The following is a 15,611-nucleotide window of genomic DNA, read 5'->3' as shown; positions in this document are numbered from 1 at the left end:
CTCGATTCTTGTTGTCGCTCACAGTTCCGATGGCACCCGAGCAGCGTGACCTGATAGAGTCCAACGTGACATCGGTGACACTTCAGCTTGGCACCTGGAAGAGTGGCGGCTGTCCCATCGCGTCGTTCGTCGTCCTCTACAAGCCGCAGCCGCACAAGGATTGGTCTCCAGCGACGAGCGCCCACTTCGTGCCGGACCACCAGCAGCCAGCGGTACTGGTCATACCTGACCTCACGCCTGCCACCTGGTACGACCTCCTGGTCACGGCGCAGAACGACGCGGGAGCTACGGAGGCCGAATACGTGTTCGCCACGCTCACGCTTTCTGGAGGTAAGGCGGGCAGCGTGTCATGTTCCAGTACTTGCCGACGTAGCGTGAGCTGAATATTTTGTCTTGGGATCTGTTTTAATGCGTGAGCATTCTAGGGCTACTTCCCTCGGAAATCTGTCCGTCTGTCTTTAACGCTTGACACGATGCGCTCCAAAGGTGTACATGGCATCCCATAGGAGTATATAACTATGGGAATTCCTTGAGTACATATGACTACTGATATTTATGATTATGACTATATGTAGTGAGTACTGAAGAGTTCGTAAAATTAAGGCTAATAGAAGACTAATAAGAAGCATTACGATGAAATTAATCAGGCGTAAATAAAGCTACTTAGGTCAAATCAAGATAAAGAAAGCCTAATGGAAATTTCTTATTCAATTAAGTAATTAACTGTTTAACTCAATCGAGAGATTTCTAGGATTAAAAAATTGACGCCTAATCAAGAATTATTAAGGGTGCTTATGATTAATTAATCCTAATTTCAATTAACAATTCTTTAGGCGAATAAAGACTAATTAAGGGTAATTAGAATAGCTTTAGCCTAACTAAAATAAACTATGGATACATTACTTACATCATTATCAAGGGTAATTACATGTATTCCATATTATATTACTGAACCCTAATACAGATTAATTACGGTTACATTGATTTGCCCTATAAGATTAATTCCGACTAATTTGGTTCAACCAATTAGGTAATTGTAACAGGTAATCACGGTGTATTGCGTAGTCCTTGGCACAGATAGCCGCAGTGTGCGTAACTCGGTCATTCAATCAATCATCCGTTGCATGAGTGCAGCATTAGCGACTGGAACTAATTTTTACGCATTATCTGACAAGTCCCACTGGGGAGTTTCTTTTAATTCTTTTAACGAAGTGTTCTTACCTCTTCGCGATTTGGTGCGTGGCCATCACCATCGTGGTCATGACAGCCGTCTGCCTCGCCGAGTAGAATCTATCCCCGCGGCTCTAGCCACCAAACTTTCGCTGTCGGAGAAACGATCACTTTAGCGAGGTTTTCACATTCACTCGGCACCGTACTTGTCGGCGTATGTGACCGATGGCGTTTCTGGCGCTGCGCCAAGCTCGGTATTTTTGCTCAGTTCCAGGAAAACTTTCGGATGTCCACTTCGACGCGTTCGGCGACGAGTCCCGCAAAGTATGAGCGAAAGCTACATCATCACCTAAAGTGATTGCGCGGGAATATTGCCCCAAATCTAATATTTGCAAGGCACATCACCGAGGCTATTAGCCGTTACGGAACGCTTTCATCGCCGAAATGCGTTGGGCTTTTTCTTATAGTGATGGGACGTTTTTTACTTGCCGACTGACCAAAACTACAGTTTCCTACATGGCGTGGATTTTGCATGATCTTTTCTCCTTCTTTTTGTTCTTTTTTAATTTTTTTAGTGCTCTCACACGTTTTAACTTTATGATTGGCTGCGCATGGGGCGTTACTTCACTGTGTTCGTCACCACGGGAATTTAGAAAATATTAAAGATCACCATGCACTGAGTGGCGATGCAGTGGCCGAGCTCCGCCTATTATAGAAATAGGACCCATTTCCTGGTTATGCGTCAGAGAGAGATCAAGTTATTTTGTCTCTGCGATGGGCGCATCGCTCAGGGAGCAAAGTCATTCAGTGCTTTTTCGATGATAGTCTATTAAGAATATTGCTAGAGAGTTAAAAAAAAGAAATAAACGAAAAAATTCAATAAAGCCGTCTCTGCTTATTATGCAAGCAGTAGAATATTTCTATTACCTTCTTTAACGTCGACGAACGTAACTTTTGCAAATACACACATTCTTGAACGACTTCTCGTATTTGTGGCATGTTTAAATACAGAGACTTCCTCTTTCTATGCTCTAAGCTTCTGGCACGGGCGGCTTTATCATTTACTATTATTACTTCGAGATAAGCGAGAACATTACGTGGAACATCGCATATTCGAAAAGGCTTTCACGCGGTATTGTGCCTGGAACAGCTGTAGCGTTTTCCGGAATCTCAAGCTTACAAAGTTTAGTCTACACTGTTCCAGGCTATTGCGCTGCGATTCTGTCTTCATAATCCCTCACATGTTTACTCGCATGTTCTATACGAAGGGAAACGTCTACACGCAGGCACGGTACCACCGCCCCAGTGGACGCAAGCTGTGGATTCTCAGCGCCGCCAGATCCGCCTTATTATTCCTATAGTGTCCACTTTGCTGGTTCTGGCGCTCGTCTCTACCGTCGCGTGCTACATATTGTCACGTAGACGACTCTCGGCGGTGCCACGGAGACGTTCAGGTAAGATCATTAAGCACTACTTCGACACTAAATTAAGAGTGAGAGGAGATTGTTCCACGAAGTTCTTGCCGACTACGACAAAAAGAACAGTCTTGAGTTTCGGGCCGTGCCGATTCTGTCACGTATTTTCGATAAACTGCATATAAGCTGATTGGGGAGAGCCACGAATAAAAACATATCAAATTAATGTGACTGGTTGGCAGTCACATATGAATAGATGTTCCCAAGGCTTACCCATGGGAAGGCAAAATCAGACACAAGTATCTCGTGTCGACCATTTCTGGTCGTTTCGATAACGGATGGTGCAAGGAACTTGATGAAAAATATACAATTTCAGCTCACTGCGTTACCTGGTAGCAGTCGCAGCGTTGGTGCCTGAATTGAATGCTTCTGTATGGCTGTGTAATATAGTTTGAGAGGACAATCTTGGGTCCGAGCGACTGAAGCACAGATTCGATCATAATTCCTTATTTGGCATACGCCGTTGTTTGATAGCATTTCAGTAAAGCAGAAAAGTAAAGCTATGAGGGTTGGCAGAAGCATGAGTGTGCATGATTCGGGAAGTCAGTTGAACATATGTTTGTCTTCTACATTTTTCCCCATGCCCATGCATAAATCACTGTTCAATCTCGTCGCCAACATCAAACTCGGTCTTCCGCCCAGATATTTTGTCACACAGTTTTAATACACTTGCGTATCTCTGATTATAACCGTTTCTACTTTGTATTATTGATGTCCTCGGATCCTTGTCTCGTTTCGCATTAGCTTTCCGAAATTGCGTGCTTGCGCATTGAGTTCAAAGTCATTGTCGCGAACATCTTGTTGACAATAACAAGCACTGTCTGCTTCCTGTGTTGCCTCTTATAGACATTGAAAAACTTATGCGGGTCACGGCAGGTAAGTGTGTAATGACCGACGTATCCTATACCCTACGCAAACACCGATTTGAGATCGGCAAACTGAATGCAAAGCCCATATTTGCGTTCTTCATGTGCTGGAGAAAAGTTTTAGCAGCGGTAGCTTAAAAGGCAATTACTTGATCACGAATTCAATAGTACTCTAATTAGCTTTTACCTCACATATTATTTCATTGGGTTTTATTTTTTGTGAAAACGTTCTCCCCGTGGTCAGGGCTAACGCTGAATGATTTGTTCTAATTTGGAAAATGTGGAACATTGTTCGGGCACTTTAGCGCTAAAAGAAGCAACAAGAAGGGCAAGAGCAAAGTTGGCTTTAGTTGTGTTACTCTCAAGTGCGAGAAATGCTCTAGCTCACTTTCCCGTGTCGAGTTAGTTGCCCTAATCCCCGAGAAAGCGTTCCTACCCCCCCCCCCCCATTGTTCCCTTCCACATCCTGAGCTGACACGGGAAACCAGCCGGCCACGAGGGCGAGAAGGCCGTCGAGTTCACAACTTCACAAGCGGACACAAGACTTCGCTGAATATGAAGGCACTGATACTCCTTGGGCGCAACCCCAAGCATGTTTCAACTATGGGAAGACCACGAGAAGTGAATGACGCTTTCGCTGGAGACCTCTGCACCGATTGTGACGGCTCTACGCGAGGGGTTGTTTAAGGCCGTCCTGGCCCCCATGTTAGGCAGAACCGTTCGAGACTCAGAAAGAGCCACAACCATGTGCCACTGAAGTGAATACATTCTTGTTCTCCTTATTCTTGCGGTGAAGACCCACCTCACCCCGTCGAGATCTCATCAGTTGTCTGTCATGCTTTTAAAGTCTACCTTAGAGAATGTCAAAGTAGCAACTTCGCAATAAATTTCGTTATCTGTCCCTGTAATAAAATGAAAGCATATATGTTACATTTTATTTGTTTTCATTAGCAGAAGTGTTCACCGTATTTACGAGTACCATATTGTTACGAAGTCATCATGTATTTATCGGGTACATTGCACTCTGGAAATAAATTTTAGCCAACCTCAACCCATAACCCATCGTTTCATTTGTGTCTGACGCACTGCTTCGCTTGGTCTTGTCGGGCCAGTAAAGTACTGCTGGAAACTCTTTTATTGAATTTTGGTCAGGGTTCTTTCTGTTGTTATAAGAATTTAGTCGGTGACTGTAATACTGCGCCTTCGACTTCTTTTGAAAATGGCATGCACGGGCATATGCACATCTAGGTAGGCGCATTGCTATCCAAAAGCTGCACTAACCTATCATTGCTGAGTAGCCTCATAAGTTGGCCTTATTCTATGTGTTTTCTGGCACAGGAGACATGAACGAGGCGCAGGATATGGCAAAGTCTATCGATACGGTGCCCATGAGTGTGTGGGAGAAGTCCAAGCCACAGCAGAGCTTCAAGGACCCTCGGCAACAGGGAGCTGTGGAAGGGGATCAGTTGTACTACCCGTCTCCTTACGACGCCGGAGGACGCCGCTTGGCCTCCCTGTACGCGCCCGGAGAATTGCACTCCGGGTGGGCGTCGGCACGCAGTCTGAGTGGCGCAGCGGAGGAGCCAGAAGATGAAAGGATAGGGCCACGTCACACATATGACGTCCCTTTCTTGCGTAGTCTGCCGAACTGTCAGCAAGAACTCGAACAGCAGTTGCAGGTACGTCGATATAAAGTAAAGATAAAATGCCAATGAATGCAGCTGCAATATGGCCGAATGTGCGTTAAAGAGAAATACTCAGATAGATAGATAGATAGATAGATAGATAGATAGATAGATAGATAGATAGATAGATAGATAGATAGATAGATAGATAGATAGATAGATAGATAGATAGATAGATAGATAGATAGATAGATAGATAGATAGATAGGAAGGAAGGAAGGAAGGAAGGAAGGAAGGAAGGAAGGAAGGAAGGAAGGAAGGAAGGAAAGGCACGGGGGCTTACCAAGTGGCCTTAGCGCGTATGCGGGCCCGCCTTGCTTCATTGCAAGTGGCGTTTTGCGGGAGCTTCTCGGCCGGTGTCCCAAGAACAGGCGAGGGCGTGTTTGTGCCATGTGAGGGACGTGGTGCTTTGCTGTGGAAACAACGCACGTACAGGTGCGTACGCTACCGTACGTTGGCGAAAACGATGTCACAAACCGACAGGGTCTGCATGGTCTGCATAGTCTACGTAGACTGTGTTAAAATTCGTTCCAGCAAGCGAACTTGTCTGGCCTGAGATGTTACGATACAGCTTCTTCTTTGCACCAGTTTCTGCGGTTGGAACATGAACGCGCCTCGACATCTTTCGTCACCTAGCTTTAAAATTCTGACGAAAAGTGAAAGTATTGGGTTATTCTGAGTGAAGTTCTTGAGAAAAGATACTAAAACTAATATAATCAGTATTTTGATGTGTAATTATTGATGACGGTGAGAAATTGCGCTGGGTGTTCGAAAATGTGACAAGCGTCTCATCGCGCTGGCTAGCACGTGGGAAATACTTAATGATGTTATATTCCCTTTACTGAGGCATGTGCCCGTGGCTTAAAGGCAAGGGGATCGAACCGTTGTGCTAGGCGACCTCTGTTTGAAGCCTGCCGTCGGACAAGTTCATTTATGTTTGTTAATTAAAGACGACTTCCATAGCGGTTTTACCCCCACTTCTACGTATCGGGGATGTTTCAAACCTCTTTCGTGGGCCGATCCCGGATATAGTGCAGTTTGCCGCGCCAGAAAAATTACATTACCTTCAGGTTCGCGCGTTTACATTGCTTCGCACGTTTAATATTTAATAGTCTGAGAAAATTTAAGATATAAGGCATGTGCTGTCATTGTCATCTGTCACGACATCTGTTGGTGGGCTACCATTCTCAAAACCCTGAGGAATAGTTTGGCCAAGGATGTCAGACCTGGTATGAGCATCTTTAATGATGGAAGATGTGGCAATATAACCCGCATATACAGCACGTCATATAACATGGCATGGCATATAGTGTACATAAACCTAAGTGTATACTGAGCTTCACGGCGATGCCGACGGAGAAGATTTGCTTGGAGTGTCCAAATATTAATATCGCAATAAAAGAAGTGTCAAGAAGGGCGTTCCTATAAAGGGCGTCCGTACAGGCTGTGGCGGATTGGTGTTACACACAGCCTGTTATATAATGATGAGTCCTGTCTGTGCTGCAGAATGTTTTCTTCCGTCAGAGACCAGTCGCCCAAGTGGTGAATGACAGCGCACAATGACTGTCTCTGTAACGCTGTTCTGCGGGCACTATAACAAAATATGACATTGTTTCTTCGTCACCTCGTTAGCGATAGGCTGTGGCGTCTGTAATCTCTATGTGGAATACGTAGCCATTCGTGAATGCCGCGTCCAAGCATAACCCGCGCAAAGGTGTCATGTTTGCTACATACATCTAGACAAGTTTAGTACGGAAGCAAGGATGGATAAAAGCTTAGACAAATGTAGAGCTGAGAGTGGACACGAAGAAGAAACCACGCCAGTCTTTGTCTTAGTCACTAATTTTTGTACAAGTTGAAACTTCTTCGGGTGTGTTCTACTGCAATGGAATAGTTGGCAGTGTATGTCTGTCCTGCCCAATTGCAGCTATATCTTCATATGCATTCGTATTTAGTGAACACAATACGCATCAAAGAGTGCAAGCTGACAATGTATCTATCGACTACTACAACTGCACACAGACTAACCTTACCTTGAGGGGTGTCAGGAGATGTGCTAGGAAGGACGCCTAAAGCACTAGATGGATGACAACGCAATTGTTCAGATTCTACGCCTTCTCTCAATGGCCTTACAAATTCGGCAGCGTCGCACTTATTTAACTACCTCGCCTGTGTTAATGAAGGTAACATGTGGCCATTCACGAAAATAAAAACCAAGCATACGTAGGAACGTTTGCGGCTATATATTTATTAAACCTGACCAAACTGCATGAAGTCACGGTGAAATGCTCGTCGACACCAGTTTAAAGAAAACGGCCTCTCGAGTTAAGGCTCTATATGCCAAAAGGCGACGTTCTCTCTAGTTTTTCTCGCTCAATATGCAAGTGGTTTCCTCAGTTGTGCTGAGGAAATAAATTTTGGAGCAACGTAAACACACGAAGTCACACAGGTTTCGTGTTTATTGCTGCATCGTTAAGGGACGGGGAGGGGGGAGCGAGCTATTGTTGATGGAACTTAATAAATAAAAATCGGTGATAGTTGAACCAAATGCCGAGCTGACCAGAGCTTGTACGTTTAGTTTCGTTTAGAAATCAAGGACATTAGGTATTATGTTACGGGGTGTGCTTTGCCATGCGGTTGCCGACGAATGTGAGAAATGCCCAAACTTGTCGTGCTTAATAATAATGAAAACAAATATACCTCGGAGTGTAACGGCAAAGGGAGGTTAACCTCCGGACTTGTGAGCGCTTATATCCGAAAGCAAAAGTTATGCATGATAAAATCCCTACTTATGTGCGGCGCTCGTGCTTGTTTGATAAAACCAAAACAGAAGCTACGAAAGAGCGAACAGCCATTCATACCTTTAGTTGAGACTCGAGAGACGTTTAGGATTGAAGCCACACTTATGACGTCAGTAGGCGGTATCTAATAGTGTATTTTCCCGTTCTGCAAAGTGAGAGCCGAGTGGAAATGTGGCGTGATGGTCACAATAAACTGTGCTCGCAATGCGCTTCCACACTATGAGCTCTGTACCAATATCAGATGACAATCCGTCGCAAATCCTTTTCTTCACTCCTTCACTGTGGCTGTATACGAAGATGCCACGATGGAGTTCTTTTGTGACCCCGAAAATTTACCACTAGTATGCATTGTATTGCGTTCTCACCGTTCTCGGCTATCCTTCATCAGTAAATATTTTTCCTCGGATATTTTTTTTTCTTTGTTACGTGCTCCACACGCGCAGGTTTATTTTTCAGAGCTTTACCACACGGGCCCCAAAAGTGCTCCATGGCTGCTGCATTGCCAGGCACTAATTTTTGTAGCCAATGCAATTTTAAGAGGCGGTCGTATTGCGTTAGGTTAACGTGTTAGTGTCTACAGCTACAAGCTCCAGATTTAAAAGGCTGCTCAGAAATTTAAAAATCATTATGCACTGGTTCGGAGATTACTTCTTTCTATCACGACAGCAAGGCAGCGACAATTCTGTAATGCGCAGGCGATGTCCAACACAGTCTCAGCGCTTGAGTATATTTGACATATCACCAGAAACGTGCCACACAATAGAACCCAATTAAAAAACCACTTGAAAACTAAAAAGAGAACTGATTATCATAAAAAAGAGAACAGAGAAGTCCTGTTACTTTGCAAGACAGCTTTAGCAGCTTTTCGAATTCGCGGAGTTTTCTGGGGAACGCGATAAATTTTTCCTCGGCCAGAGAACAATACAAGTGACTCGCATTTCCGTGGAGGCTTACGTTCAGCTTGCGCATTCATTTGTGAATGCATGTGGTAGAGTTTACACGATGAAAGCTAGTCCTCGGTTATCCAGTTTATGCTGCCATTAATGTGAAATAGAAATACAACTAACGTCCTTTCGGGGCAGTACTGTTCGTAGCGTATGCCAATAATATTGCCTGAAAGGTACCGTATTTATTAAAGAAATATTTAGACTACCTTTATAAACGTTCCTACCCCTTAGGGTATTCGGCTGATGAGAGCAAGACTTGGACGTTCGAACAAAGACCTAATCACTACTAGTAAGAAAAACGAAGAGCAATATTGAAATAAAGACATGTCAACAGAGTAACAAGAATATAGCTTTTTTTTCTGTGCTGTAATATTCCATAGCTATAGCTATAGCAAATGGTTAAATAACAACGTTTCACTTTTAATTCATCTCTTTTAAAATTTCCTTTCCGTCTTGGTTACAGATAGGCACAGAAGAGGATTTGCTATCTTCATCAGAGCGTCTTGAGAAACACATCTATTCCAAACCAAGTAAGTGATCTGCGTTATAGCTAAAGTGGGTTATTCATACAGTTCATCTCGGTAATCCATCACTATCGATATCGTTAACTGATGTTTCTATAATGGCGATCCAGATTTCATTTCTCCTAAACAACGCGTAATATACAACAATCTTTTGACTCATATATATTTCCTAATAATTAATGGAGTGAAAATGCTCAGCATTCGTAGATAAACTTGCGTCATCTCAGCGATCCTATGAGCGTTCATAACACCAGATTCAATATTAGATTCACAGCTGAATGTCGGTCTTAAAAAATCCGAGCGCACCGAAACAATTCTTATGAGTTGTGAGTGCAGAAGCGTCGATCTCAATTAAATGACGCTGCGCGGTCCTTCTAATTTTGGGCCGCGAGTAATGTGCTGTAGCGGTATGGTGCTGCCCATATACCAGCAAGCAGCCGCCGCCGCCGCCGCCTGTGGTGCCAACGCCGCATGCCACCTAGGCGGCGATGACCATCGGGCGACGCATCGCAGCCAAGGTCGATGCGAATAGGTCGCAAAGGTTCGCGCGAAAAGCGTTGCAGAACAAATTGTCACCGACATTCGCAAGGGTGGGTATGAGAGCAGCGATTGAAGCGCGACTACGTTTGGAGGGAGCAAACTTCGAGAAACAAAAGAAAGCTCTTTTTAAATAAAACGAAACCAAGTTACATTCATTCAAGAAAAATAATATTTCTAATCAATTTTATATATGCGTAACGGGTAAAGAAAAGGCAAGTCTGTGTCATTTTGTTATTACCTTTATATACCTTTTTTTCAGCGCCCATCGTAAGAGGGTGATGTGCTGCTATCTTTGGCAATGCAGTGTAGCTCTTGAAGTGCGCAGAAAGGCGGGCTCGTAAAGTTCACCTTTTACAGTACGGCCCTCTCACACGTTGAGCTGTTTTGCTTGTCGACGTTTGTCTGAATTTGGTGATTCGGGTAGCTTTATCGTTCCTCACCTTGTTTTCGTTTTGATCATCGTCTTGAATTTCTATCTCCCGCCTTACCCGTGTTTTCCCAGTCAAAAGTGGTCACTTACGACCACCATATAATTGTTTTACTGTAGTTGTTTTCTTGCGACTGCGCTGGCCGACGGTATTGGCGTCCGGCAATAGGACAGGCACTCTACACCTAAAGTTTTTGTTGGTCTCCAAAGAAAATATGTTTTGTGCAGGGGTGAAATTTCGACATCCGTACGACTGGCCCTTTCTTGTATCCCTTTCCATGTTAAAATCTCGAAATGCCCATGAAATCGAATGGCGGGGCATTTTAATATACAGCTCTAACGGCAGGCGACGAAAACGAATTTCGCGCCTTCAAAAAAATAAAAAAAATATGACGTCCCTTTTGTTTGTAGCGGATATGGCGTCACATCACTTTTTTTTCTTCCGCCGGAAGTGTTCCATCGTCACACAGGTAGCGCTAAGCCCCACGAACCGGCGATTAACCGCCATGTTTTGAACGTATGGGCTTCTATGGAAGCTTCTCTACCAGGTATAGTTACCTTGTCATGGCGATGCCCTCTCCCCTAACGCTGCACCTGGCGCGGTATTGTTGCAGGCGTTCTCTTTAGCCCGCTCCGTCAAGGCCTCCTAGATAGCACAAGACCTGTGCAATTTGATCCATGACGTCATGCTACCTTGCCCGACTGTCATAGAATCCAATGGAGATGTTCTCGAGTAAGCCACAGGGATCTTGATTTGACCGCTTTCGGCACACCGGGCTTTGACAGCCGAAATGTCTGTCCAAGTAGCATGACGTCATAAAGCACAGTGCACAGGCCTGCTATCTAGGAGGAGTTGGCTCTGCTCCGTCGAGGAGTGATCGTACCGAGAGCGAGGGTGACGTAGCGTCGCGGCGATGCCCTCTCCTCTCACGCAACACCTGGTGCGCTATCACAACAGCAGGTGCTTCCTTTCGCTCGCTCCGCTCAGTCGAGGTGCAGTTCGCGACGTGGCGTCGCAGACAATGACTATGCGAGTTTAGGTGCCGTTTCGCTACTACAGAGGACAGACTCAAGCTTTTTTGCTCATTGGGCCATTTGAGGCTTTCGCATCAAAAAGAAACAACGCAATATGGCCTGTTACCACAATAACTGTACACGTATATATAATTATTATTTTGTAATCTCTTGCTCGATGGTATCTTCTTTATTCTGACGTAATGGTTGTTTCATATGTGAGAGGTAGCCCCGTAGCTCCGCTTTTCCGCTCAACCATTATATGTAGAGTGACCTAAAAAAAAAAAATTAAATTATGGGGTTTTACGTGCCAAAACCATTTTCTGATTACGAGGCACGCCGTAGTGGAGGACTCCGGAAATTTCGACCACCTGGGGTTCTTTAACGTGCACCTAAATCTAAGTACACGGGTGTTTTCGCATTTCGCCCCCATCGAAATGCGGCCGCCGTGGCCGGGATTCGATCCCGCGACCTCGTGCTCAGCAGCCTAACACCATAGCCACTGAGCAACCACGGCGGGTGTAGAGTGACCTGTAAAAAAAACTCGGAATTTTTAATATTTGGAGGTGCTTGCTCACACTCCATGTATAGTAGCTTCAGTGCGTTCCAGCATATAGTCACTACGCGTGCAGTGTAGTGCTTGAATGTACTCCTTGTGTCGTTTTGACAAACACTGAATTTTTTTTTTTTTTTTATTTGCTCAGGCATACTTTACATGTCACCAGAGAAATGCAACAGCCTCCGAAAGTCCCTGCAAGCTGGGAGCATCATCGAAGGTTACCCGAACGGAAACGTCTCTTATGTCTACTCGCGGCCTAAGAAGAAGCACTGGAGAAATCGCGATGAAGAATTGCTCTACGCTGACCACAAACTGCGCAAGCTGTCGAGGTTAGTGCAGGCGAAGTGACCATTCGCTGCACTTCTTCAAATAAATGTCCAGAATGCAGCCCAGTGCAGCTATGCAGAATGCAGCAGACTGTCTTGCGCACTATGCTTAAGGTTATGGTACGGTGTCGGTTTAAAATTCTCAAATTGGCGATAAGCACCCAATTTTCTAAGCATGTTTTCCTGCATGTACAACTCGCCCTTACCCCGGTGGCTGACTTCCCGCTAATGAACACTCCTGAAGCTAGGTCTGGCATATTGGCTAGGAATGACGAGGTGTGGAGAAGCGCACTGGCGGGTTTTCCGTGGTGTCTATAGATTGGTATAGATAATATCGTTACGTTATTGTTATGCATCGTTTTCTCTCTTGTAAATATTGTAAATGCATCTTTATATGTGACTTCTGCACCGTAACAATATAGAAAATATTATACTGCAAATATATCACTCTTATTCTTATGCTAGGCGGTTTATATTTGTTACGACGAAGTAGAACACGAAACGGTTTGAAGTGAGAACATGCAGGAAAATGTGCGTTTCCTGCCCTGTTCTTTATATACTTGCAAACTAACTTCTTTGGTGAGTTGGTGTTGGCTGTAAAACATGATCTTGTGCCGCGAAAATTCAGAAAATAAATTACCAGTCAAAGGAAAGGGGCGGAAGAAGCAGCTCTCTTTTTCTTTGCTCTCTCCTGAAGATAACGCTCACACTTCATATTGTCACGCGCCAAAGCAAGAACAAGCAGCAGAACAGCAGCCAGACACGAAAAGCCACACACGAAGGAACGGACCACGAGTTGGCGCGGGACCTTTGTATTTGCCGTCTTCTTCTTCGCCATTTTTGCTGGGCATGCTATGCTGGCCGTTTACTGGCTCAAAACACCAGATGGAATTATTATGCCACGTTATAAGATACTGTAACAGGCGTGTCAGTAGGGTTTTATTTAGAGATGTGTTTGAGTTAAGAGAAATAGCTGTTCGTGGTGGTGTTGAACAAATCGCCAGACGTTTTGCCAATAGTCCTACATAATCTTTCGCAGGTACGCCGAGGAGCTGAAACAGGCGCAGATGAGCGCGAAAGAAAGTGGCTTGGAGGCCGCTGTTGAGGCTTACGAACTGTCCGAGGCCGAGTGTGACATGCCCACAAGACGCTTCGCCATGCAGAGATAGGAAGGACCGTGTCGCCAAGTGCATCTATAGTGTGGCTGCCACTTATTTATTTGTGCCTGGTTGAGTGCTGCTCCAAACGAAAGTGATCACGTGCTTCAAGAAGAATTATCTTTTCTCGTGGCGAACGTGTTCCCAAGTATGTCAGTGGACTGCAACCTATACGCGTGACTTGCCGTGCGTTAACCATACTTCTATGGCGAGATAACGTGAATGAGTCCAGTGAATACGGCGCTCATGAGAAAATGGTGCGCCAGATTGCTGACTTCGTAAGTTCTCTGTAAAGTTTGGGCAAGGCAAACTTTACCTGCGCTTGAAAAAAAAAGAAGGAAGCATAACTCTAACTTGGGGAAAACAATTTTCTGATCACATGCAAAGCAATCAAAAGCACTGCCGTTAACAATGCTAAAGTGCTCCTGAAGTTCAATTGCTACGAATCCCAAATTTCTTTTATACACAACATTTTGTTTGTTAGATGTACTATTGCTCTACACACGATGTACTATGTACAACGTTGTTCTCATTTGCCTCATTATGCATTTTTCAAGAATAAGCATCAACGCGTGAACGATTTGTCATGACGGTGCAAATGCAGTCTCGCGAGGGCATACAAAGGTGGGTTACAGATGTGAAGGAGAGGTTCTTACACGGGATGTCTTGTGGTATGGTTATCTTGTGACAATACTTAAACATTCTCCTAAAGACCGTAATTTATCTACTGTTGCTAGCCAGCAAGAACTTTTCACAACTTCAAAGCCATCAAGGTTTGCTTCAAGGACTGCATTGCTCCTATAAGGGAAGCACATGTCTGACACATTATCTTTCACTATCAGTATGCAGAAGTAAGAAAGAAGGCAACTAGCAGCATCTTTGTAACTTCCTTAAATTCACCATGTCTCACTTGAAATTCCAACATTTGCATTTGAAGTGTCATTCACATAATCACTGGCTTTAAAAACCGAAAAGCCGCAAGCGTACTTTTGCAGGAGCACTTGTGTAACATACTATTGTGTGCACCAGCTTTCACAACATGTGGCTTTACCTTGCCTGCCGAAGAGATTTCGGGCCCTTCGTAATAATTCAAAGGAGGAGATGAACAAACACTCACTGTGTGATATGCAGATGTGTTGCGTTTTGATTAGCCTGAACTACTGAACAGAAGAGGGTGCGTAACGGGCCGCTGCACCCGCGTTTCAAATTTCAAGAGCATTGTTGATGTAAACACAGACGTATTAGACGTAACAGCGAGAACGTTGTAAGTGAGCCTATAGGGAGAAAAAAAAACAAAAGAAACAAGTTTGTGTTTTGTACTGTACTAGCCTGTATGTATGGGATTCATGTGCATCAACGTTAGAAAGAGAAGTCATATGTTCCGTTGTATATAAAACTCCAGAGAAGACATATTTTTAATTCAATGTTGACAAGAATAAACCACGTTGAAATACCTATATTCAGTTCATTGCCCACGTATCTGGCGTTTCTGAACATACACAACGCCAGCTGGCTACGCATGTGCTGTTACAGAAGGACTATTTGGCTTTTTAAGCTTTAGATGATGTGCCCGGCGATGGCGCTGTGTTGTGCTGTACCACCGCATGGGCCGACGGTTATGATTTGCGTTCGTTGTTAAAGTCCGCTGAGTGTCCTCTCAACGAGATGCGTAATTTCGTCTTGCCGGATCGCACAAGCTTCACTTAGACCGACTTAGATCTCCATGGTTTAAAGCGAATGGTCGGAGCAGTCTCTGGCGCCCATGAAGCAAACGATGCAGAGAAAGAAGCACAGGTGCGCGCAGCCGTTCTCATGCCATCGTCGTCATGCTGTCGTCGTTCCGTTGTCGAGGTGCCGCCGTCGTCGCTTTGTCGAGATTCTCTTGTCGTCATGCCGTGTCCTACACCTGCTGCCGTCGTCGTTGGGCCTCATCATCTCCATCGTAGTAGTCATCCCATCGTCGTCACATCGTTGTCGTTGCGCTGCCGTCATCCCCGTCATCATCACACTGCCATGCCTTTTACCAGATCATGACGACGAGAGCTTGTGTCGCCATCATCAGGCACCGTTACCGACGTAAGTAGTATATCTCGGAAACATTGCTGGTGTGTCGATTACCC

General features: G+C 44.7%; 1 protein-coding gene across 1 annotated transcript in view; it reads left to right on the top strand.

Moving 5' to 3' along the window:
• Positions 1-14,926, top strand: part of LOC142578267 (cell adhesion molecule Dscam1-like) — a 207,898-nt gene extending 192,972 nt beyond the window's left edge. The window contains exons 21-26 of the mRNA XM_075687668.1: positions 25-330; positions 2,457-2,624; positions 4,850-5,190; positions 9,408-9,474; positions 12,154-12,337; positions 13,374-14,926. Coding sequence (XP_075543783.1) covers positions 25-330; positions 2,457-2,624; positions 4,850-5,190; positions 9,408-9,474; positions 12,154-12,337; positions 13,374-13,503 — 1,196 coding nt within the window. The 3' untranslated portion in view covers positions 13,504-14,926. The remainder of the gene's footprint in view (positions 1-24; positions 331-2,456; positions 2,625-4,849; positions 5,191-9,407; positions 9,475-12,153; positions 12,338-13,373) is intronic.
• Positions 14,927-15,611: the final 685 nt, after the last annotated feature.

Source organism: Dermacentor variabilis, chromosome 4, assembly GCF_050947875.1.
Source record: "Dermacentor variabilis isolate Ectoservices chromosome 4, ASM5094787v1, whole genome shotgun sequence".
Lineage (NCBI taxonomy): Eukaryota > Metazoa > Arthropoda > Arachnida > Ixodida > Ixodidae > Dermacentor > Dermacentor variabilis.
Note: the sequence above shows the minus strand (reverse complement) of the source record. Positions and strands in the feature narration are given on the sequence as shown.